The following is a 25,532-nucleotide window of genomic DNA, read 5'->3' on the forward strand; positions in this document are numbered from 1 at the left end:
TGGCACAGTTGTGATTTTAAAAAGTTCATATTCATGTGAGGGAGGTTTCCACATAATATATTTGTTTACTCTGGAGAACGATGACTAGCTGCCATCACCCTTTCTGCAGAGTTCCTGTAAAACAGGGGTGGGGAACTCCAGGCCTTAAGGGCCGGTGTCCTGCAAGTTTTAGATCTCACCCTGGGTCAACACATCTGAATCAAACAGTTAGTTCATTACCAGGCCTCTGGAGAACTTTAAGACATGTTGAGGACATAATTTAGCCATTTGAGTCAGCTGTGTTGGATCGAGGACACATCTAAAACCTGCAGGACACCGGCCCTTGAGGCCTGGAGTTCCACCACCCCTGCTGTAAAACATGACAAGAATCCAGACATATATCAGGTTTATTGAATGTGAAATCGTTTCTGCTTCCACCACTGATGTGAGAATATGTGAAAGCAGTCTGAAAACACACCAGCATTTTTTTTTACTAATTACTTGATAAACTAAAACATATGGGACAGAACAAGCACTACTTTATAAAAGTACTGGGCACACATTAGCACACCAATGAAACCAAAGAGAGAGGGAAAAACAGCACACAGACAGAGGTTATATTTGTCTTCATGTTGAAGGACAGAGAGGATCCTGGTACTGCATCCATCAGGCTGGGTGCACAGCTGCCTTGGCTGCAGGTAGGTGGCAGACAGATACAGTTAGAGACAGAAAAGGAGAAGTGGATGGGAGGTGATAAAGTTTTTGAGAAGGGTTGGGGGGGGTAGTCAGTGAGGGGTAAAGGGGGGGGGGGTGTGTGTGGGGGGGGGGGGTTAATAAGCCATAATGAGCATCTGGATGTGGCAGTGCCAACCCACACCCAAAACCATCCTCATGTGGGCCAAAGCTAAGGAGGGGTCTGCTCTGCCCCTAGATTCTGAGCACTACTAATTGGCTGCAGACAGAACCAGGGGGCCAAGTCGCCAATCAGGTAGCACTAGCGGCAGCTTCCCTCTCCTGTGTGTTGTGCCTAACCCCTCCCACCCCGTGAGCTTTAAAATCAGGGGAAGTCTGGCTGCTGATTCTAGACTTCCATCCTTCTGCGGTGGCCCTAGCCTCTCTTTGAACATCATCTCTGACTCACCTCTTTCTTCTCAGCTTCTTTTTTTCAGATAGATTTTTGTTTACTTTCATTTAAAAGAACTTTCGTTACATTTTCTGGTAGTCTCTCATTCCCTCAGCACTGTGGACTAGTGTCATCCTGGACTGAGTTTAACACCTGGTCTGTGAGAAACGCCTCTGTTCCCTCTTCATCACTATAACTGAGTCGTACTGTGCACTTCAGGTATGTATTCAGTCACTGAATATGCTCGCATGTGTATTTTGTTTTTCTTTGTTGCCACCTTGTGTTACTTTCTGAAGACTTTTTGACATCACCTAAAATTCCACATGTTATTGTGTCCGTGTCCAGTCCACGTGCAGACTGTTTGTAAAGTTGTTCAAACTCAGTCAAGTTGGGGCACACTTAGTGGAGTGCATGCCGGTGCCTAGAAATAGCACCGAGGACCTCCGCTGCAGAGCCAAATTGGCTCTCTGGTTTGTTTTGTGTGACTGATGAAGCATATCTCTAAGCTGCAATTTTCTAGTGTGTTTGATCGCGAAATAGAGAAGTGGCAGAAACTGGAACGATGCCCGGTTCTAGTGTAGTGTCAGAGTGTGATGACTTTGAATTAATTTTTAATGCTGATGTGGTGTTTCATAGAAGAAAGTGTTATGGGGATTTATACTGTAATAACGATGTGTGTGGGCTGCTTTAATAGGCAGTCCGCATTACGTGCAATTTTACTTATTTGGTCTTCCCTGTCTTCTCTTCCTCTAAGCCTTTAATCATCCAAGTTGTTCCTAATTATCTCAGTCAAAGTTGTCCTCGCTGGATTGACTCTTGAGCCTCATGCCACGTCTGTGTTCTGATATTACTTTGCAGCTGCATTCTAAGCGCTGTATCCGCCTTTAAGATAAATAATTTTACGCCGGTAATATCCGTAAGCACTCTCTCGCTCAGCATCACAAAGTCACACGGGGGTGGGGACGTAGGAGCGAAAGGCTGCAAACCCAGAGCGCGCTGGAGAGCCAGTGTGACGGAAAAGTACTGAGAGGCTGACAAATTAGATGCGTGTATTGGTGTCTGCCATGGGGACGGAAGGCGGAGGCATGCGAAAAATGCCACTGTGACAGGCGTCTGCACATGAGAATGTAAAACAATGTTGGACCAAAAAAAAAACCCCAAACAAAACATAAAAACAGAAAGAAAAAAAGGCAGCAACAGGTCTGCTCTGTGTCAGCTGAACCCGCTGCATTTAGCTCACGGCAAAGCGCTGATGTATCGTGAGATGCCCGACCTGCAGTAAATCTGCTGTGAGTGTTAAATGTTTGTTGTTGTTGTTTTCTGCTGTGTGACAACTAAATTTAAAAAGTTGTGTCATTTTAATTTAGTTGAAATGAGACATAAAATAACGTTGAACGGAAATTTGTGTTTTTAAAACGCAACAGGTTTTTCAGGTTTGGTTGCTGTTTGCTTGGAAAAATGAGTGTTGACATATCAAACGGCTGTTCAGCAGCACAGAGGTTCATCTGTTTAACGCTTCTTTCTGTATTTCTGTAAGCTGACACTAATCAAATGGGAATTTTTGGTGACTTGTAAGTGGATTTCTTTTCTGCTTTTGGTTTGCACCATAAAGAAGAGAAAACACGACTACATGGTACATCCAACTTTGAAGATGTGATTGTGTTGTATGTAAACTAATAACAGATTAATGTGTGTATAGATACACTGCACTGACAGCTACAGGCCCTAATAATAATAATAATAATAATAATACATTTTATTTATAGGCGCCTTTCAGACCCTCAAGGTCACCTTACAGTAACACTCATGTCTGCGCTGTATTCACACTTAGACCAGGTAGCAACAGTAATGGAAAATTACCAGTGATGAGTCGGCAGCCTGCTGACGTGACATTTATAGCAGAAGGGCTCGATGCCGATATAAAATGATGAATACCGTTCATTGTGTGAAAAGGGTCATTAGAGTGATTTCTCAATGAGGCATGAAAGTAATAGGCTTCTCTATAGACCTTGCCTTGAAAGTATTCAAGCCAATGATAAATGAATGTTTAGCCTATGTAATACGATAATAGTGACAGAGAGACCAGTTTGCAGTCTGAAGGATTTAATATTTAATTTTTATTTTTCTAAGTTCATCCATCCATTCTCTTCCGCTTATCCTTTTCAGGGTGGCAGGGAGTGAGAGGCAGGGTGCACCCTGGACAGATCACCAGTCTGCCACATTAAAAAAAACAACCATTCACACTCATGGGCAATTTAGTCCCCACTATGGGAGGAAGCAGTAGTACCCGGAGACAACCCACACAAACACGAGGAGAACACAAAGTCCACACAGAAAGTCCCTGGCCTGATGGTGGAATTGAACTCAGGACCTTCTGGCTGTGGGGCAACAATGCTAATTTCCTGGTTCTAGTAATCGTTGGAGGTGGTACCGCTTTTTTTTTTCTTTATCTGCACCAGAGGATCTAAGGACCAATGTGGTTCCTAAAAGTTTTAGAGGTTTTTACTTTATCTTCTGCAGAGTAGGTACTCTAAAGTCCAGGCTTTCGTGAGCTTGGACTTCAGTGCAAGGAAATGCAACAATTCCCTACAGCTTGTTTGAAGGGAATTGCTGTGGTTGGAATAGTTTTGCATTTCCAACTATTAGACAGCTATTACTTCACTCCAGAGCTCCTGGAAGATGTACAAATAGGAATAAGTAGTCCCTCTTTGCACCAAAAGTGGCGCATTGCACTTAAACCATGCTCCAAGTCCACTGCTTAAGCAAAGCGGACTGGGAACACATGTCAAGTTAATGTGAAGTTAAATTAAGCCAGCAAATGAATTGCAGACCAACAGTATCTATTGGTCCATGTATGGATACAGACCCTAAACATGCAAGTAGCATCCGACATATGGGCAGTGGATGCTGCTCAGCAGCTATTATTAGAGCTTTAGTTACATATTATGACAGCAAAATGAAAGAAATGCATGTGACTGTGTGCTGCGTAAGCTGACCTGTCAGGAGTTATTAAAAGAAAGCCAGCTGGTTTTTTGTTGCCTCTTACTTAATAGAGTTTAGTTGCCTGGTTGGGAGTTGCCTACAGCACACATATCTTGGCATCCTTTCAGTTGGACATCATTTTAGTGTGATCCAGGATCAAATACGAGCTAAAGTCAGCTGGTGTTGTGTCCATGCTTTCAACAGTGAACAAAAAAAAGGAAACAGAGTGAATTATGTCAATGTGAAAAGTGTAAATATGTGAAATAATGAATTTTTGCTTTTGCATTTGGACCAGAGAGGTCTGTAACATGAGAGTGGCCGGTCTTGCTAAGAAAAGGCAGACGATCCACGTCACTGGCCAAGTCCGTAGGGGCACGATATTCAGAGGGCAACGAAAGTCTGTGTAGTAAGCAAGGCAGACATACTGGGATGCTTTTCAACTCTAAAGTAGGTCAGTAAACATATATTTGGAAAGAGGGACTCCAAACCTCTAACCGGTCTGTGAAATGTCTTGCATGCTCTGATTGAGAGGAAAAGAGCCGGTTGAGAAAATAGTCTGGTCAGTTAAAATTGGCTTTTTAAGGAAAAGGATTAACTAGTATAAATCTTCCCAAATTCCATTTCACCCAATATGAAAACAGTCATATAAAACCCCATACATGTCCAAGGACAGAATTCTAAGCAAATTGAGATGCTGCTCAGTACCTACAAACAAACTTCACTAGTTATGGTGCAGATGTTTTAGGTTTATTGCATGCTGAATGTTAGTCATACAATATGAGGGGCCGTACAAGCCAAACTTCATTCTTTCACTCTCACACACATACATTCTTCATTCACACACATATACTTTCACTCTCACATAGTTTTATTTTAATTTTTATATTTAGATATTTTTATTCTCATGTTTACACATATTTAACACACACATTGCAATATTGTGCTCTCTTATACATGTATTTTAATGTACATATTTACAAATTTGCACTCTAACATACATGCATTTTCATTTATGCATTCCTACATTTTGCTCTCATTTACATGCATTCAATATGCATTTTATCTCACAAATAATATATGTATGTAAGAAGAGAATGCATACATGTCTGAAGAAAATATATGTATGCAAGAGAATAATGTATGTGAATGAAAGAGTATAGTGGAAACAGAAGGAGTTTAATGGAAACGGAAGGCTGGGTGTCTGTACCGCTGTGATTGGCTGAGAAGCACGCGCGGGTCACTTTCAAGTGTCTGACAGCATGGAGGGGAGAGAAGAAACTCGAGTTCTTCAGCAAGCTATCAGGGTGTTAAGAAATATTTTATCATCTCCTGAAACGGTCACATCGTTGTCCTCGTCACTTGATTGAGATGGGACGGGCTCAACTGCACCCAGTGTTACCCACAGCACGGTGGAAAGTGAGATGAGGGAACTTTTTAGACCAGCTAACACCCGGGTAGCTTCAACAAGCCATGTAGCTACACGGAGTTCGACTGGCGTGGGGCAGTCTTTTATGGCGTTATTTTTGTGCCACTATTCTGAGCGCACATAAAAAAAAATATTTGCAGGTGCAAGTGTTGCATTTTGAGCAGAAATTTATATTGAGCGAAGAAAAGCTGAATTTGAGTGAACAAAATTCATTGCTGCGTGCAAAAAATGTATTTCAGTTTTTGCTATTATCCACACAGACACACACACACAATAGCAGCCCCTCTCGCTCAGTTTTTGTATTTGCGCTCTCAACATTCCTGCCCATGCGCGCTCAACTCTTTGTGTACACTTATCGAGAGTGAAAGTATATGTGTGTGAAAGAAGAATGTATGTGTGTGAGAGTGAAAGAATGAATTTTGGCTTGTACGGCCCCTCATAAGAACTCATAAGACATTTGTTTTGCCAGAAAGAGTTGTATTTCTAGCCTGGTGTTCCTCACACAGTACAGAGGCACCGACTCAGATTATTCAGGGTTGTGTTTGCAGCCCTCTGTTCTCTTTAAACCTTTACAGCTTTGCATAGAAAATATGAGCACTTTAATGTAGCAATGATGCAGTTTGAACCCAGCTATGTTTGCTATATATAGGCAATAACAGTGTGTACAAACGCGCACACTCGAACAACAGGAGGAATAAAACACATGGGCTGTGTCAGTGTGCTTTTGAGGCTTTAGTGGACTCTGGCAGCGAGCCAGTAGCCCGCACAGCCCGTCTCCACCTCGCTCATTCCTTCCATGCTTCCATGTAAACACATTTTCCTAAAAGAAATTATTTTTTCAGCTTTAACTCGCACCAAAATTCTTTTTTTTTCCTCTTACATATTCTCTCATGTGTGTATGTAGGCTTCTTTTTTTTTAAAACCAATTATTTATGAGTGAAAAACTTTTAACCAATGAACTGGCTGTGTTTAAAATAAAGGAGTTGGTTTATAATAAGAAACATTACTGCTTTACTGTGATGTGTTCAATAATAAAACTTTAGCGCGTCTATGAGTGAGAGTCCGTTTTTAATTTTTTTCAAAGAAGGCTTCGGTGCAATGCCCTCTCACAGTAACTGCACACACACACACACACACACACACACACACACACACACACACACACACACACACACACACACGTATTAATGTGGCTCTCAGATGTGTTCACTTCCCAATGTTTGGGGCTGAAATTCAGGCTACTCAACCACTGAAGACGGGGGACAACATCTGTCCACCATCTTCATCAGTGCTGCCGAGTGTTATGGTGAGACCCCTTTCACCTCTTTGACTCTTCATCCTTCATGCCCCTTGCCTCTTATTACCCCCCCTTTTGCACCAAGACCCAGGCCCTCAGATGCTACTGCTCCTTTCTTATGTTTTTGGGGGTTTTTTAAACTCTAACCTTTTTTTGCTTTTTTAAAGAGGCATATAGTTTCTTTGCACTTTGCTCAGGTTTCATTAATACAAGCATATCCTTCTGTTTTCTTTTCATTGTGCTTAATTTCTTCCTGCACATTATGAATGCACGTTTTTATCAGATTCTTCTCAGGTGACTTTTAAATGTATGCAAACGTGGCTCCTCCCCCATCTTCCTTGCGCTACAGTCCTGCAAATATTTATTTATACAAAAAAGAGAATTAGATGTGATTTATTTGTATTTTACAATTAAAAGACCTGCAAGCAGCATCTGCATGTTTCCTTTTGAAGCAGTTGGCGACTCAGTTTTTCACCAGCCTCTGATGTCTCTCTACAGGACACAAAAGTAGTTCAAGATGGCTCTCAATATACCAGGCCTGGTGGTGATGGCGCTGTTTTACCTGCTCATCTTGGGCACGGGCATCTGGGCATCCTTGCGTTCCAAAAAGGAGGAGAAAAAATGCACAGGAGACGGCATGGAGATAACTCTACTGGCTGGACGCAATATCAACTTACTAGTTGGTATCTTCACACTTACTGGTAAGGCAGTCAGATGGTGTGAATATATATACACTAATATATATACACTGAGTCTTTTGTATAGTGCACTAAATTTTGATCTTTGAAAGTGGTACATGAATAAGACAAGTGAGTTGTTTTTCTTCGTCCGCAGCTACATGGGTTGGTGGAGGCTTCATCCTGGGTATAGCTGAAGCAACATACAACCCAACACTAGGCGCAGTTTGGGCACTCATGCCTGTGCCCTATGTCCTGACCTTCTTCTTAGGTGAGTGGAACCCACTTATGAAACAAGAACAAAGAGAGCCACAGCAGGACGTGTGCAATGCAAGTACAAAGCACTCAACGCACGCTCTGGGTCGATTAGAATAGAAGCGTGTCTGTTTAGTCATGCAGGTATTTTTTACATGATTTTAGTTCAGGCTTCATTTGATTGGATGCAACTGTGCAGGTCAGATTGGTGCTTGTTATCCTCACATTCCAGGGGTGGACTTTTAAATAGAAACAAAAAGTTGATGTCAGCTTTAATGAGCCTAACAACACAGCTTAGCCCCCTCCAGTGTTTGGAAGAAGAAAGTTCAACATTTGTATGCTTCATTTTACACCCAGGAGGAGCTAATGAAGGTCCTGTGGTACAATGACCTTTGGGTACGAGAGGTGCTATTGTTAGAGGAAGTCAGTCTAAACTGAAATCTATGAGAGAACTATGGAAATATGATAGAGATGTGAGCAGCTATAGGTTTAGTATTTTAACCATAATCACCTTAAGTTATCCACAGTGTGTAAAATGCATTAATAAAATGAGTCTCTGTCTGCAGCAGAAGTGTTACTGACCGCCGTCCGTGCAACTCCCTTTCCCGCAGACCCCGTTTGACTGCACCAATAAAAGTGTTGCTCGTGTTAAAAATAGTACTGTAGTAAATCAGTTTAGGATTTTAACTGGAGGCAACAGGTGCAAACAGATGAGTTTACCCCTAAGCTTGGGTTGCCTTCTTGTGAATTCACCAAATTGACAAACTCAGCAGGGCATCCGGCATCCATAAACATTTGTGACATGTTCAGTCATCGGCACTCGGGCACCTCTTTCACAATAGCCCACAGATCGTGAGAGTAATGTGAACTGGAGCCTCTTATCAGGAAATACAACATGCCTCATTGTTGGCCTTATGGCCCCATGGGTTTGTCTGAAGGTGTTTATTATGCTATCTGGAGGGAGAACTTGTTTTTTTCTATTGTTCAAAAGCGTTCATTCTTTCACTCGGCCACTAAATCGCTTCCTTTCTCTCTCGTTAATGAAAGATATATGTAAACGATGTATCCTAAACTTGACAACATTTTCAAGGAGGTAATCAGATGTGTTGCTAAATCCCTTTCCTCCTCCTGCAGGTGGCTTTTTCTTTGCCAAGCCAATGAGAGAGAACAAGTATGTGACAATGATGGATCCTTTCCAAAAGAAGTATGGGAATGTCCTTGCAAGTGCACTGATCTTTCCTGCACTGGTTGCAGACGTGCTGTGGGTGGCACGCACACTTGTCAGCCTGGGTAAGTTACTTCACACTTTATAAAAGGTCTGGCAACATAATGTGTACGCACATAATTGTGCAACCAATAGAGTATATGGTAAAAAAAGAAAAAACAGCAGGATACTGATAGTGGATGCTTTTTGGCAAACAGCTTGAATGCTGTAAATAATTCAGAGGAAGGAAGCAGGTGAAGAAAACAATGCTATAAGAAAACTGCAAACAAAAGTTGTCAGTGAACAGCCAACTTTGTAAACAGTCGCTGGCTTGTAACTTCTTCACCAGCTGTTAACGTAGCTTAAAGAAGTTTAAAGAATGGGTGAAAAACACAAAAAACACACAAACAATAGAATTATAAGGTACACTACTTTGGGTAGAGTAATCTTATCACTTTGTCCTGCTCTTGGTTCGATTTTGAGGTTCGCAATTGTTTTAAAGTTAACAGAAGACGATACGTTAGCATCTCAAAAAAACAAGTTGATAAGCTTTGCATTTTTAAAACAACTATTCCTTTTTTAGAAGGACCAGCTATTTATACCCTGCAAGATCTGAACAGAGCATTTCTCAGTTTATTTATGCTACTTTAGCACCAGCATGCATGCTAGTTATAATCTAGTTAGCTATACAACTCAGTTTAAAGTCAGACTAACTCGTTTAGCTTGAATAATTAGCTACAACAGGTATCTGCTAGCAACATTTGTAAACATCCTGATTGCTGGCTGTAAATAAAGCCTTGTCTAAAATGAAGGATTAATAGCCTAAAAAATGTAAACACCAGTGTTGCTAATAGTCCGTGTCAAAAAGACGAAAAAAACGAAACGATGTAGAGCGAACCAAGTACGCTGCTCTCGTGCACGGCTGTGAGGTCATCCTAGCGGCTCTGCAAAGACAAATGTTGTCCCTTATTATAGGCACAATGAGGATGAGTGACTAAAAATAATTGCAGCTCTGGGTTATTGTTGTTACATAGTGTTCACCTGACTTATTTGAAGATTAATGTGGATCTTTGTATTATCACTCATGTTTAGGTAACAATTCTATTTCTATCAGTCATATGATCTAAAATCTCACCACTCCTGCTGGTAGGGTCTCTTTGTTTGTTTGTTTGTTTTTAAAGAGTAAAAGTTCACATACAAGGTTTGATGATGGATTGAATTTACTTTGAAATGTTCGTAAAGTAATGGGAATGGTGTGACTTATTTAACCTGCTTGTTTGGTAACATTGTTAACACTGTTTTGATGGTGTCGTGTGTATGTGTGTGTGGTACGTGCTGAGATGGTGAACGCAAGTGTGTATGTGCATGGGTGTTTGCGAAGAGGCAAAAGTGTGTGCGTGTTTGCGCGCCTTTGTGTGTGTATAATGTTTTCCTTTGTGTTTTTTAATGTTGTTTTCTTTTCCAGTGTTATTTGAAAAGGGGGTTAGACATCGAGCAGCCTTTTGATTGTGAAAGGTGATCAATTATTCCAATCAGATTGCTGTTTCATTAGAGACATTTTCCAAAGTTTGTGCCAGTTGTTACTAACGGGTAAATGTTACATGCTGAATTAAAGTTTAATGCCTGTGTGTAGTTTAAAGATTTAAAGAGAAGCAGTGAAATCTAATGAGATTTGTTTGAGTCACTTTAAGCTGTGCCAGTGCTCCATAAAAGGACTGGTGGGGAGGCGGGAATGCTCCTGGGACTCTTTTTTTTTTTTCAAACCTACAAACTGATATAGAATCAGGGGACACCCCTCCTTAACATGTCAGTGTAACAACGTCCACCAGTGTTTTTTTGGAAATGTTATGCAAACCTCCCTGATGTGCACGCATCACATGCGCACACACAAACACCTGATATTGCTGAGGGCGATGTTGCTGAGTGACTGTATGTGTGTATGTATAGCATAAACCGAGCTGCTTTATGCTTGAGCGTGTGCCTCTTTGTGTGTGTGTGTGTGTGTGTGTGCGTGCGTGCGTGCGTGCGTGCGTGCGTGCGTGTGTGTGTGTGTGTGTGTGTGGGTGGGTACTTAACTAAAAAAAAATGCTTTCGATGTGCTGTCACTTAGCAGTGGAGTATCAACGGCACTGTCACGGTCCAATTTCTGCCAAGAAGAAATATGGAACAGGACAGTTTGGAAGGGGGGGGTGCCTGTGTGTGTGTGTGCGTGTGTGCGTGTGTGCATGCACACATGTTTGAGGTTTGTAAGTGGGACAAGGATCTAATAACAACCTGGGGGGTGTTTGGGATGCTCTTTGCCCCTGTCCATCCCTGGTGCTGTTCATTAAGCCCCAGAGGCCCCTGGTTCTCATTCCACCTTTCCTATTCCTAAATTTAGCATTGAGGGGAAAGGCACAGTTCAGCACAGAACGCATAAGAGCTCTGATACTATATCTGGAAAACAGGCCATCCAGGAATTATTTGCAGTGACTGTGCTGCATCATGTCCCACCCATCACAGAAGTGTCAGACAGTTTCAGAGTTAATGCTAAAACGTTAAATGAAGCCTAAGTGCAAAATAAAATGAACACCTGTATAACAAACCTTCCTTTGCAGGGCCACAAGGTCTTAGATAGTTGACACCTAGTCCAGTCGTTTACATTTTCCAATAAGAACCTGATAAAGTCAGAGAAATGGATCATATTACAATAAAATACACAAACAGGGTTAAAGGTCAATCTAAAGCGTTCATGTCTCAGTTCATAATGATGCAAAGCTAGTGGGGAAGTTGAGAAGGGGTGGTAAAGAAGGGGTGGTCAGGTAGCTGTAATGTGGGTGGGGTGAAAGGTCAGTGGGGTGGATGGTGCCGATCTGACACTTCTCTGTTTAAGGGCATTGTTGTGGTGTGGCTGCAGGCTGCGGCTGGGGGGACCCTGGCAATGTGGCAGAAGAGACGGTGAAGGTAGTGATGTTTTTGCTTGTCTTGTTTGAGTAACAAGATCTCTCTCTCTTTTTTTTTACTCACCTATTTAAATGTACTTGTTTCATTCCTTTTTTTTACACTTGTTTCACACTAGAACACACTTCTCCACACCTCTGTCTTTAATGTTTTTCTTTTAAATGAAACATCAATATTACAAAGGGTGCTAACTCGCCCAAACAAGAGGGTGAACCTGAACATAGTGGAGTCACAATCAATAGGCTGCTTTCTTTTGTGTTCCTCTATGGTTTTTGTTAGTTTTGTCATCATCACTTTTATGTTGTAGCGTTGCTTAACATAAGGTTTAAACCAAAGTCACCCATGCTTAAGCGTAAACGGCTACACATGTAATGTTGCTCTTATGAGTAATGTGTTAATACTGCATCTCTATATGTGAACAGTATAACCAGACAATGTTTCTCATTAGAACTTAAAATAAGAGTGGATGTGGTGTGTGAGAGAGCGTATTTAAAGAGAGACTGAGAACCTAAAACCATCTAATTAAACAACGAAAGTGAGAAGCTGCATGTAAACATAGATACACTCATCTGCACCCGAGTGTCCGTCAGTCCTCCGATGCTCATCGCTCTGCTCTGTTGTTCCAGGTGGAACCATGAGCGTGATCCTGGACCTGCCCTATGTCTACTCCATCATCATCTCCTCAGTGGTGGCCATAATCTACACACTGCTGGGGGGGCTCTACTCTGTGGCTTACACAGACGTCATCCAGCTGATCCTCATCTTCATCAGCTTGGTGCGTAACCGTCTACTGATATGGCAACGCAGGGGCTCCCGCTGAGAGACAAATATTATTTAAGCATGTATCCTATCAGGTTACTCGCTCTGCTGCATGAAAGAATATAGAAGGATAAGATTTCAATATAGAGTCAACAGGTAGCTTATTAACAATGCAAACTGGTGCTATTAAACCAGGCTCTGGTTTCAGTAACTTATTTGAAATTTCCATCACTCAGTTTTCAAAATGGCTGCCATCCACATAAGCAAATAAGATTGTTGATGTTACAGCTGTCAACTGCTAAAAGGCTGCTATGTAGGCGCGTTCATGTACCACCGTTGGGAAGCCCCATGTTTGTCAAGGCTCTGTCTGCACGCTAAGACTCCACGTCACACCCCCAAAAGTTGTTATTCTCTACCTTTGCAATGGTAGATCTCCACATTTGTTCAACGGCAACTTAAGGACAACTGGCAGCCCTCGTGGCACCAGCATGCTAGTTGTTAGTCGAGCAATTCTACAGCTGGAAATGAGCAAAAAATGGACCTGAAACCTTTTCCCTAAATGCTGATTAAGCTTAAAAGTTTAGAAACTGATGAGTAGGCTTCCGTCACGAGTCATTTAATATCTGTTCTTTGATCTTAATATCACATAATCTTCTGCTGCCGGTGGTGTTTTCAGAGGTTACAGAATTTTCCATTCTACAAAGAACTTCGGGTCTTTCAATTCAATTCAATTCAATTTTATTTATATAGCGCCAAATCACAACAAAAGTCGCCTCAAGGCGCTTCATAGATACAGAGAAAAACCCAACAATCATATGACCCCCTATGAGCAAGCACTTTGGCGACAGTGGGAAGGAAAAACTCCCTTTTAACAGGAAGAAACCTCCGGCAGAACCAGGCTCAGGGAGGGGCGGCCATCTGCTGCGACCGGTTGGGGTGAGAGAAGGAAGACAGGATAAAAGACATGCTGTGGAAGAGAGACAGAGGTTAATAACAGATATGATTCAATGCAGAGAGGTCTATTAATACATAGTGAGTGAGAAAGGTGACTGGAAAGGAAAAACTCAATGCATCATGGGAATCCCCCGGCAGCCTACGTCTATTGCAGCATAACTAAGGGAGGATTCAGGATCACCTGGTCCAGCCCTAACTATATGCTTTAGCAAAAAGGAAAGTTTTAAGCCTAATCTTGAAAGTAGAGATAGTGTCTGTCTCCCGAATCCAAACTGGAAGCTGGTTCCACAGAAGAGGGGCCTGAAAACTGAAGGCTCTCCCTCCCATTCTACTTTTAAATACTCTAGGAACAACAAGTAGGCCTGCAGAGCGAGAGTGAAGTGCTCTAATAGGGTGATATGGTACTACAAGGTCATTAAGATAAGATGGGGCCTGATTATTTAAGACCTTGTATGTGAGGAGCAGGATTTTGAATTCAATTCTGGATTTAACAGGAAGCCAATGAAGGGAAGCCAAAACAGGAGAAATCTGCTCTCTCTTTCTAGTCCCTGTCAGTACTCTTGCTGCAGCATTTTGGATTAGCTGAAGGCTTTTCAGTGAGTTTTTTGGACATCCTGATAATAATGAATTACAGTAGTCCAGCCTGGAAGTAATAAATGCATGAACTAGTTTTTCAGCGTCACTCTGAGACAGGATATTTCTAATTTTAGAGATGTTGCGCAAATGAAAGAAAGCAGTCTTACATATTTGTTTAATATGTGCGTTGAAGGACATGTCCTGGTCAAAAATGACTCCAAGGTTCCTCACAGTGTTACTGGAGGCCAAGGTAATGCCATCCAGAGTAAGAATCTGGTTAGATACCATATTTCTAAGATTTTCAGGGCCGAGTACAATAACCTCAGTTTTATCTGAATTAAGAAGCAGAAAGTTAGCGGCCATCCAGGTCTTTATGTCTTTAAGACATTCCTGCAGTTTAACTAATTGGTGTGTGTTATCTGGCTTCATGGACAGATAGAGCTGGGTGTCATCGGCATAGCAGTGAAAATGTATGCTATGTCTTCTAATGATGCTGCCTAAGGGAAGCATGTATAATGTAAACAGAATTGGTCCTAGCACTGAACCCTGTGGAACTCCATAATTAACCTCAGTGTGTGAAGAGGACTCTCCATTTACATGAACAAATTGGAGTCTATTAGATAGATATGATACAAACCACTGCAGTGCAGTACCTGTAATACCTACAGCATGTTCTAATCGCTCTAATAGGATATTATGGTCGACAGTATCGAATGCTGCACTAAGGTCTAGCAGGACAAGCACAGAGATGAGTCCACTGTCAGAGGCCATAAGAAGATCATTTGTAACCTTCACTAAAGCTGTTTCTGTGCTGTGATGAGCTCTGAAACCTGACTGAAACTCTTCAAATAAGCCATTCCTCTGCAGATGATCTGTTAGCTGTTTGACAACTACTCTTTCAAGGATTTTTGATATGAAAGGAAGGTTGGAGATTGGCCTATAATTAGCTAAGACTGCTGGGTCTAGAGATGGCTTTTTGAGTAAAGGTTTAACTACAGCCAGCTTGAAGGCCTGTGGTACATAGCCGATTATTAGAGATAGGTTGATCATATTTAAGATCGAAGAATTAATTAATGGCAGGACTTCTTTGAGCAGTTTTGTAGGAATGGGGTCTAAAAGACACGTTGAAGGTTTGGAGGAAGTAATTATTGAAGTTAACTCAGAAAGATCAATTGGAGAAAAAGAGTCTAACTTAACATCAATGGTACTAACAGTAGCTGTAGATGATATTACATCTGTGGGATGGTTACTGGTAATTTTTTCTCTAATGATAAAAATTTTATTTGTGAAGAAGTTCATGAAGTCATTACTAGTTAACGTTAAAGGGATGGTTGGCTCAAAAGAGCTTTGACTTTTTGTCAGCCTGGCTACAGTGCTGAAGAGAAACCTGGGGTTGTTCTTATTTTCTTCAACCAGTGATGAATAATAAGATGTTCTGGCTTTCTTATAAAGCAGCAAACTTTTTCTCCAGGCTAAATGATGATCCTCTAAATTTGTGACACGCCATTTCCTCTCCAGATTACGAGTCATCTGCTTTAGGGTACGTGTTTGAGAATTATACCACGGAGTCAAATACTTCTGATTAGAGACCTTAGTTTTCACAGGAGCTACAGTATCCAGGGTCTGTGTTGACTTAGACGTTAAACCATTTAAGTCTGCAGACAGAGAAGATTTTATGTGATTAAGAATGTCCAGAACAGCAAATGAATTGACTGTTTTTAGTTGACTGTATTTCACTCAGAATAAAAACAGTCAATAAAAAGTGTTGACGTCCTCAGTGTCTGATGAAAAATATCCCCTGCTGAGCTAATAATCAGATCATCTGTGTTCTTGCTTGTGTAAACAGTGGGTGTGCGTCCCTTTCATGATGACCAACCCTCACTCTGTGGACATCTCGCTGACTGCATACAACGCAACTTTCCAGGCTCCTTGGGTCGGCACCGTGGAGCTCGATGAGGCTGGCAAGTGGTTCGATGACTTCATGCTGCTGGTGAGTGTGAATGCCACACGTGGAAATGGTACTCAACATTGTTTAAACTTGGCCAAGAATAACAGCAGTGGCTTCACTGCAGGATTGATCTTGTCCTGTTTCACACTCCAAGCCGATTCCTGTCATCGTGTCTGAACTGTGTGTGTGTTTGTGCCAGGCTCTGGGCGGTTTGGCCTACCAGGCGTTCTACCAAAGGATCCTGTCCTCCTCATCTTACACCCAGGCTCAAGTGACCTGCTTCGCCTCTTCGGCCTGCTGCCTGGTGCTCGGTATCCCCTCAGTCCTGATCGGGGCCGTGGCTGCATCTACAGGTAAAGCCTCTAAACTTGCACCTGTGGAAAATTCCTTCATCAGCTTTTCGCCTTAGCACATATTTCTTACTGATATGATTGTGTCCATCCCCTTAATGTGGAAATTTGATCTCGCCTGCTTCCTGCTAGATTGGAACTCAACCTCTTATGGATTGCCCACCCCGTACGAGCGCGACCAGGCAGGATCCATCCTCCCCATCGCTCTGCAGTACCTCACACCCCCCTACGTCTCTGTCATTGGCATTGGGGCTGTAGCTGCCGCTGTCATGTCCTCCATGGACTCGGCCCTGCTATCCTCTGCCTCGTTGTTCTCCTCAAATATCTACAAGAACATCATCAGGAAGCAGGTGAGTGTTTTTAGCAGCACTAATCGGATTGTAAAAGCAGCAGTGTGTTCTGCTCTGTTGCATTGAGGCAGCATTATAATGTCTGTGCATCCTTTTCTTTTAACTACCTATCTTAACTCCAGGTCATTGCAAATGGAGCCATCGTAGCATCATATCAACCGTGGACGGTTTACCAAACAAGCATGTGGTTTTGTACTATGCAGGAAACCTCACCCTTGCACAGAGGTGGTGGGGATATTTAAACTTAGAACCTTCTTACTGTGAGACGACACCACAGCACCAGTTTGCAGTGTCCTATTACTACTTGATCCTGGTCTGAAGGTCCATTGTGCTGCCACCTTCAGGTGTAATGCAATGCCATTTTTGTTTATGTGAAGGAAAAGTTCCATTAGGGATCAAATATGATCTTCCAGAAAAGGCGTGTCAGCGTCTGCTGCTCAAGAACACTTTGTTCCTAAATGAATCATCCCAGTGGTATGGACAACTGCGGTAATGCTGATGAATCATCCAATAAGGAGGCTTCGTTAATTCAACTGACAATGCCATCTTGTTAGTCATAGATCAGCAGCTGTAGTGCTCACCATCTTTTGGTTTTGCTGAATTTGCCGACTTTAATTCAGCAAACTGTCGTCATTTATGCTTCTCAGATGTTAAAAACATCCCCCCATTTTGAACTGTCATCACCATAACGGTCAGCGTAGATAAAACACTGTTACTGGTTGACGTAAAACATTGTTTTTCATGTGCCGGTGGCAATTTCACTTCATAAGAGATTTAATTTTCTGGCATACTGTGGAGATACAAATGATGATTCACCAGGATTAATCATCAATTTCCTTTTAAAAGACATGAAACACAATGTGCAGCCATTTATGCAGGATATCTGTGCTTAAGCTGTAATAATCATTTCATTTACATTAACATTTAAAGAAACAGACAGCATGAAAAAAAGTTCTTAACTGTGCAGAAAGAATTATTTGAAAGCAACGACCTGTTTCATTATTTCAACTACACCCAGTGTTTCCTACAGTGAGACTGTTCACTGCTGGCGTCTCGCACAGTGGCTTAGATATACAGCATCTCTTCACCTTGGAGGGCTCAACAAGCTGCATGTTTATGTAATGTATTATTTAACTCTGTTTGTCTGTCTTGTCATTTCCTCTGCTCCTTCAGGCTTCAGACTGTGAGATGCAGTGGGTCATCCGTATCTCCGTGGTGGTCGTGGGTCTGGCTGGCACCGGCCTCACCTTCCTGGACAGTAGCGTCCTGGTGTTCTGGCTTGTCGGCGTGGACATGTCCTACACCATAATGTTCCCTCAGCTGGTCTGCATCCTCTTCTTCAAGGTCTCCAACGGTTACGGCGCCATCGTGGGCTACATAATGGGGCTCGTCATGAGGATCCTGAGCGGCGAGCCCCTCATTGGCCTCCCACCAGCCATCCAGTTCCCCGGCTGCCGGCTGGACAAGGAGGGAAAGCTAACCCAGTACTTTCCCTTCCGTACCGCCATCATGCTCATCTCTCTAATGTCTATTCTCCTTGTTTCATTGTTGGCGTCCATCATTTTCAACAAGGGCCTGCTGCCGGAGAAGTGGGATGTGTTTAATGTCAAACGCAGGCAGAGAGCAACATCCAAGGTCGCACACGTTAAGAGGACCAACTCAGAAAAGGAAGAGGCTGCCGTGGCCAAGCAGCTGCTGGACACCACCAGCTGCTGAGAAGTCTCACAACAAGGGGGAGAAAGGGTGGGCGCCGGCTGGAGGCATGTTTGTCTGCCGGCTGGGCACGATTTCACAGAGGGGGAACAGCAGCAAAGGCTGGATGCTTTTTACAGTTTGTACAGCACTGCTGACACAACAGCAGCAGATATGAGCTGAGCTCTCTGGTACCCGACCTATGAGCTGTTGTCTTCTAAAGAAAAGACAGTAAAAAAAAAATAGGCTCCCTGGCTAAAAGCCATAAGCCTGTGTCGTATAAATAGCCACAATAATAACATTCACACAGACCCAGAATAAAATGTTGCAGTTTGTGCTGCATTCTATTTAAATCATTAGTCATTACTTAAAATGGAAACAAATTACATACAGTTCATTAAAACCATTTCATTTTTTCTTTTTTGCTACAAGCTTACAGTAGTTCACTTTCACAAGCACACTTTGACAGGTTGAGCTGCTGCCCAGACCTGAATTTTTCTTTCCTAATGACCACCAGCACTGTGGTAAAAAGACACTTGCACAAAAAAGAGACTTTGCACAAAAGGAATAATCAGTCCTCCAGGACGTTGACGATTATAACAACACACAAATAGTATGTTGTTATTTATTAACATTTCACATAGTCATATGATCTGCATCGCAGCGCTGTGCAGCGGGTGCCGCTACCTTTCCTCTGATTGTCAGCAGGACGCGGCTCTTTCACATAGAACAAAGAAGTGTCACCCTGAGAACAAAGAACGAGTGAACGTTTTGCACGGCTTCATATGAGAAAGATGTTTAGACAGTTCATTTCATCATCATCTCCTTCCTTTATTCACTAAGGCTGCCTCAAGTCCAATAATGCAGCAACAGCAACTCTCCTCATCTTGCTAGTTAGGTTAATTTTAAGTCAGCTGATAAGCTCGGCTGCAGTGCAATGCTGGAGGTGCTGAGAAATAATAAAACTCATGAAATGGCAACAGAAACACTGATGGAAGTGACACCAGCACTATCTCGTGCTTTTTAAACGTCCCATTTTTTCCTCCCCCCTCCTTGTCTGCTGAATGATGAGTTTTGCTGTAAAGAAAAGCAGGGGGAGATGAAACTGTACACCCGCTTCGCTCAAATGCATTTCACAAAATAACTGAGTGTAGCAGTTTATTCCACGACTGCGCAGAGAAGTCGCCAAACATCTCCCTCGTTTTCCTCCTCGCTCATTCCTCTTTCTCACGTTTTTATTTTTTCTCCAAGAGTACGGGAGAAGTGCCTTTCTCTTTTTTTGTTTTTAACGTACTGTCGTTTTTTTGTAACTGTATGCAAAGCTGTAGTTTACTGTGGGATCATTTTTTTCTCTGAGGCAGTGCAAATGTTTGCAGCTAAGATTCAGAGAATTGAAAGTTTTACAGCAGTGCAAATTCTACTCCCTTTTATTGATGATTTGATTTTTAAGACTGTGTAATGTTTTTTGTTGTGTGTTTTATGTGCACTAGATGCCTGGTAGTAGCAGGAAGCCTTCCTCTGCCATGCTGTTGCCTTTAATGTCACTGGAAACCTGTTTTACTAAATTGTTGATTGTGTAATTCACAGACTAAAACTTTCATATACGCTAGTCACTGCTCTTATAGCTCATTAGTGGTATTGTTGTTTTTCAAGTATACAAAACGTTACATTTTTTGGCTTCTATCCAACAGTGTGAATGTGAACGAGCCGTCAGAAAGAAGAAAAAAAGCAAAGACAGATAAGGACATGCAGGATATGATGCATGTGTCTTTTTATACGTGCGATTGTGATTCCTACTTGTATTATTACTCTTGTGCTGTAAATTCTGATCATAATTTGTATTTCTACACTTTCTATTTTTTATCAGTTGTTCGCTTAGGTGCAGAGTAGAAAACTTTATCTCAAGTTAGCAAAATAATATATAAATTCACCTTTGATTTTGCAGAACATGAATATAAATATAGAATTTCAACAGATGTTGATGAACTTTCGAGAGCAGTGATTGTGAACACGTGTGGAGAAACTGTACGTGCCTACATGAGCACTCCTGTCCCGACAGCCTCAGATTACGTCCACATGACGTGATCTGAAAGGAAACTCAGCAGCCGTCCTCGGGAGGCTGTCTCCGGTCCAGTGAAGGGTGGCACAGCCTTACAAAAAGAACGTTTTAAAAATGCTGCGTACGTTTGTCGTGGCTTTCATTTCAGTTGCGTGTTGGTCAAACAGCTCTAAAAGTGCTGGACAGTGGTGTTTGTATTACAGTGTGAGTTCTATATTGTATTTTGTCCCCTAAACATGTATTTGGTTTTATACTATCATGCATGTCATTTACTGAGTTGTTTGTATACTGAACTTTTGTGAAGACTGTTCTCTTCTTGCCATTTGGCAAGGTCCTACTTTGTCATCAGTTAATGTAAATCCCCATGGGCTGATGTTCTGTCAGAATAAAGGATGAAACCAAATTACTGTCTGAATTGTCTTTGTGCCAGAAGCAACACACACACACACATATGCCGCTCTCCAACACATGTCCTGAACGGTTAAGCCCTCCCAGCAAGTAAATATCACTTAGATTTTGCAAACATTTAGACAACTGCTCTATTTAATGATGTGAAAGCACACAGGCGGTAAAATCAATACAACAGGTCCACAGTTAAAAAAAACATGAGTGCATGTGTGTAGATGTTCACTGTGACTCTTAATAAGAGTTTGTATACCATGAATTCTGTCCAACCATTCAGAGCCATTACTCTGAATGTCTTCCCTGAACTGCTCGCACAGTTACAACCCAAACATGCTATGTTATCTCACAATTTCAGAAGTTGTGCCTCAATATTAGAAAATGAACAGCTCTTATATTTTTCAGTTGTTTTGTCAAAGAATTTCTGTCTCTGAGACTTAGATTGAATTTGACTCCAGTCCTCTTTTCATACTTGACAATATAATCTGGATTGTTTGGAATGGGGGACTCAGTTTTGTAGATTTCAGTTGCTTTTTTAAAAAAAAAAATTATAACGGATTTAAATTTCCCTGTTCTTATGCTTTATTTCATAATTGTTTTATGAACATAATAATATGGCTGAAACTGTGCCTTGTGGTGATCAAAGCAGCCTTGTTTCAGCAGCAGTGTCTAACATGCCATGTGTGATGCTATCGTGTAAATATGGACCAAAACCAGCAACTTGCTGAATCTCTGCCATGAAGATTTAAAGCAGTTCTGAAGGTGAAAAGGGATTCAACCCATTAGCAACGTGTACTTAATACAGTGGCTAGTGAGTGTATATTAAATGACATCTGTTCCATTTATGTTGCAGTTTAAGTCAATGGTGTCTTCTATCCTTTCTCTTATTTCCCAGACAGTTATTTATTTTCCTCATTCTTCATTCATGCACTCTTTTATCCACTCGTGCATTTTTACTGGATGCTGAACTTCCTGTCAGACAGACTGCAGTCAGCCAGAGTTAGAAACCAGACATCAAGAACCAGAACTGTCTGGCCTCTTCTGACTGTCTGACCTCCCAGACCAACACCAGCATTATAAAGTTTGCAGAGGATACTACAGAGATTGGGCTGATCACTGACAAACAGATGACACACAGAAGAGAACTGGCAGGACTGTGGCCTGGTTTCATGAAAATAATCTTTTCATAAATGTAGATAAGACCAAGAGATGATTATAATCCAAGAAAGAATCAACACCCAGCAGCTTCTATATGCATCAGTGAAGAAGAAATCACAGCAAAGACTTTATTTTTCTTTGTATTATTGTAGGATCTTTACCTTACAACATAAAGCATCCCGAAGCAGCTGTTGTTGTGATTTCACGCTATACAGTGGTCCCTCGTTTATCGCGGGAGTTTTGCAGCAACAGTGACACTGACTGAAGAGAGGCCGAATGTTCTACAGCTGATATTTCCATTACTGGGCAACTTACAACAAATAATCTAGATGTATGAATAGCACCGCAGGCCAGAGGGGGAAAAAATTGCCGATAAGATTTTGAAGTAAATCATCTCTGTCGGTGGCAGGATTTGTCATCTTAAGGCTTTTGATACCTTTAGTTGTGCTCTGCTTCCTGGTAATAAAAGTCATTTTGTGGTGGAGTCCTGGACCACGATATCCAGCAACACCCTGGTGTATGTTTTGATAGAAGGAAAACGCAGGACTCTCAGAGAATCTCTGCACAAAACTGTGCAAACGCCACAAAAAAGGTCATTCATCCTCGTTGTTGCCAGTTATTGGGATCAAATCAAATCAAAGTGGTAAAGCACATCTAAGAAAAGAATAGCATCATTGTTTAAGATGCAAAAGTCTGCCCAGAAAGTTTGTTTCAGTGTTTAGATGTAGGAAAAATATATTACTTCAGCAGAGGAGTTTATTTAAGTTTCCAAAATCATCCTCTCAATCATCTGTGCTTCTCAGACTCAGCACCACACATACGTTTACATCTACTTATGTTGGTAAATTTACTGGTACTTATAAAGTGCTTTTCTACATAATTTTGAGCACTCAGAGTGATTTTTTGTACAAGCTCACCATGCAGTCACACGCACAGTGCTTTTGTCTATACCTTCACACACACCCTCACACATCCATCGATGCATCAGGGGCAACTCGGGGCTCAGTGTCTTGCCCAAGGATACTTTAGTTAGGTTTTGTTATTCGTACCTGTGTTGGAAGTAAGGAGGATCAAAAAGATAAGATTTGAATATAGATGATGGTTTGAAAATGTTTAGTTATGAGATGCTTTGTACACCAGGAAAATGGTGTTGATGGTGAAACTGCCAGCAGAGGGGGAAGAGGACAGAAAAAGTGGTTTAAAGATGAGGTAAGAGAGGATGTACAGGAGGCTAGCATGAGAGAGGAAGATGAAGATGAAAAAGATAGAAGGAGATGAAAACCACCCAAGAGGAGCAAGTTGAAAGAAGAGGTTATGACATGAATGTAAAATAATAATTTCGTTAAGGCCTCGGCACAGAGAGCTGTGATTATTGTTAGCTCAGTGGTTAGCATTAAACAGTCATTTGACAACACTGAGCGAATAGCTTTGCAAAAGATAAAATAGTAACAGAAAAGGGAAAGAAAGTTGAAACACACAAACAGTTTGTGCATTCCTCTTATACACAAACAGTGCATCAGCAGGATCAGGCACTAAGCCCTACAGCCTCTGGGGTCTTGTCTTAAAGCATGAAAAGCACAGGTACTTTTTTACCCAAAAAAGATGAAAAGGAACATTTTTTTTAAAGGTCGCTGCACAGACAAGTGCAACTTGTATGTGCATGCACTCATGAAGACATGCACATGTATGACACTTCCTGAAAAGGAGTTACAGGTGTGACGGGTAGCTGCAGCTGATTGACATCTGGGAGGCCTCACCTCTGCTAGTTCAAATCCCTGAACTGAGCCTCTCGGTCATGTCTGTGCTTTTTTGATGCAATTATGTGAGAAGCAGCTTCTGTGTTTAATTTTTGCTGAGTGAACCTTGATTTTATTAGCACCAATTATCAGATCTGCACGTCTGCTTTGCATACGTTCAGTTTATGAATGCAGCTTACTAACCAAGCTAGCTTGTTACCTGCTAATATAATACTCCAGCCTCTCGTGCAAATATGGTTATGTTTGGCTCTGAAAACATACAGCCATGGCCAAATCCTAACGTTGAGGTTTTAAATACAGAGAGTCGTTTTTACTGAATGACTTTCTGTGTGTTGTTTAGAAAAATTCTCTTTAGTGTCAGTGTCAGAGGAATATTTGCTAATTTCTAGTTGTGTGAATACTTCTGTTAAATAAATAAACTTCAGTTTATTTTACCTTTTGTTTGGTAAAAGTCAGACCAGATGCCTTAAGGGAAGAACAGTAAAGGTCTTAAAGGACTGAAGCCTCATAAGCTTTACACGTCACACTGCCACCAACTGCCTGAAAGTGTCTGTTTGACTTGTTGTTATAAGATTGAATGATGAATTAGCTGGAAACATGGTCAGAGTTGTTGTTTCAAGAACCAATTATGGTTCAGTGAAACTGGTACTTTTAGGGCTTTAACCCAAGAGCCATGTAAATCTACTGGAGCAGACTGAAGTATGCCTCAGTCATACACACAGCTACTCTTATAGATCAATTCGAAAACATTAATAGCTCTTTTATGATAGCACATATTCTGTCTCCCCATGCCAGCATTAAATTGCCCTAGACCCCACATGTGAGAGTTATTCTGCATAGCTATGGCTGGTTAAATGTTCCTTTGAAATCCAAAAATGGATCCATTCAACAGTTCAGGTGGTAGTTTGGGGATTTCTATCAAATCCAGTAAATTCAGGCTATATTTAAAATAAACAGCTGTATATATGTAAACACACAGAAAGATCCTGATCATTTTGAACAAGACCCATCACGTTTGCACTGCTAGAAAACTGTCTATGTTGTAACTTCCCTGACACAAAGTCCTGCACTTTGACTTGTGGCCACCAGCACCCCAACCAGAACTATTAATACAGACTGCACAAGTGCAAACGCTCTCATGTGACCAAGTTTCATTTCATCGCTTCTGCTCCAACAGTTTGTCACTCAAACGCCATTTGAGCTTGCAGCTACACCACCAGTTATGATGAGTGACTTCCACACGCATCGCCTTCATGACTTCTCTAAGGACTGGAAAGTTGAAGGGAGCTCTTTGATAGGCCGAGCGTCAAGTCTCAGATATCGCTTCCTCACTCATGCAGTGCCTGTGCCCAATCTAAACCCAGTTCCATTCATTTGAACCAAAAACAAATGAAGATAAGTGCCCTTGCCAAAAGCCTGGCAGCAGAATGACACCACGAAATTGTTGGAAGCATTATGGGATGGGGCTATACAAAGAAATCAGCAGTGACTGACGGACACTGCAGGCAAATTCTGCCCACCGTGATATTGTTGCTTAAAAGAGTGGAAGCTTCTGGCACAACGTTCATGCACGGAGAAATAAAGTGAGTGAAAGTTTCCAACAGCACAACTTTGATAGTTTCATAGACACATTTTTGGCTTCTG

The 25,532-nt window shown here is 41.7% G+C and overlaps 1 protein-coding gene across 2 annotated transcripts; it reads left to right on the forward strand.

Annotated features, from left to right (window-relative positions):
- Positions 1-1,078: 1,078 nt before the first annotated feature.
- On the forward strand, positions 1,079-20,965 carry LOC146573262 (high affinity choline transporter 1-like). 2 transcript variants are annotated; one of them, XM_085277938.1, is made up of 9 exons: positions 1,079-1,321; positions 7,306-7,508; positions 7,642-7,755; positions 8,874-9,029; positions 12,510-12,658; positions 16,019-16,162; positions 16,320-16,473; positions 16,603-16,820; positions 17,994-20,965. In XM_085277938.1, the coding sequence occupies exons 2-9, from the start codon at positions 7,325-7,327 to the stop codon at positions 18,534-18,536; spliced, it is 1,662 nt and encodes a 553-aa protein (XP_085134064.1). In that variant the 5' UTR covers positions 1,079-1,321; positions 7,306-7,324; the 3' UTR covers positions 18,537-20,965. The 2 variants fall into 2 exon arrangements, with proteins under 2 accessions (XP_085134064.1, XP_085134065.1); XM_085277939.1 differs by lacking the exon at positions 1,079-1,321 and adding an exon at positions 2,111-2,391.
- Positions 20,966-25,532: the final 4,567 nt, after the last annotated feature.

Source organism: Mchenga conophoros, linkage group LG6 (genome assembly GCF_057382185.1).
Source record: "Mchenga conophoros isolate Kocher_MC1m ecotype Shallow Benthic linkage group LG6, M_conophoros_male_GT1.1, whole genome shotgun sequence".
NCBI classification, from domain to species: Eukaryota; Metazoa; Chordata; class Actinopteri; order Cichliformes; family Cichlidae; genus Mchenga; species Mchenga conophoros.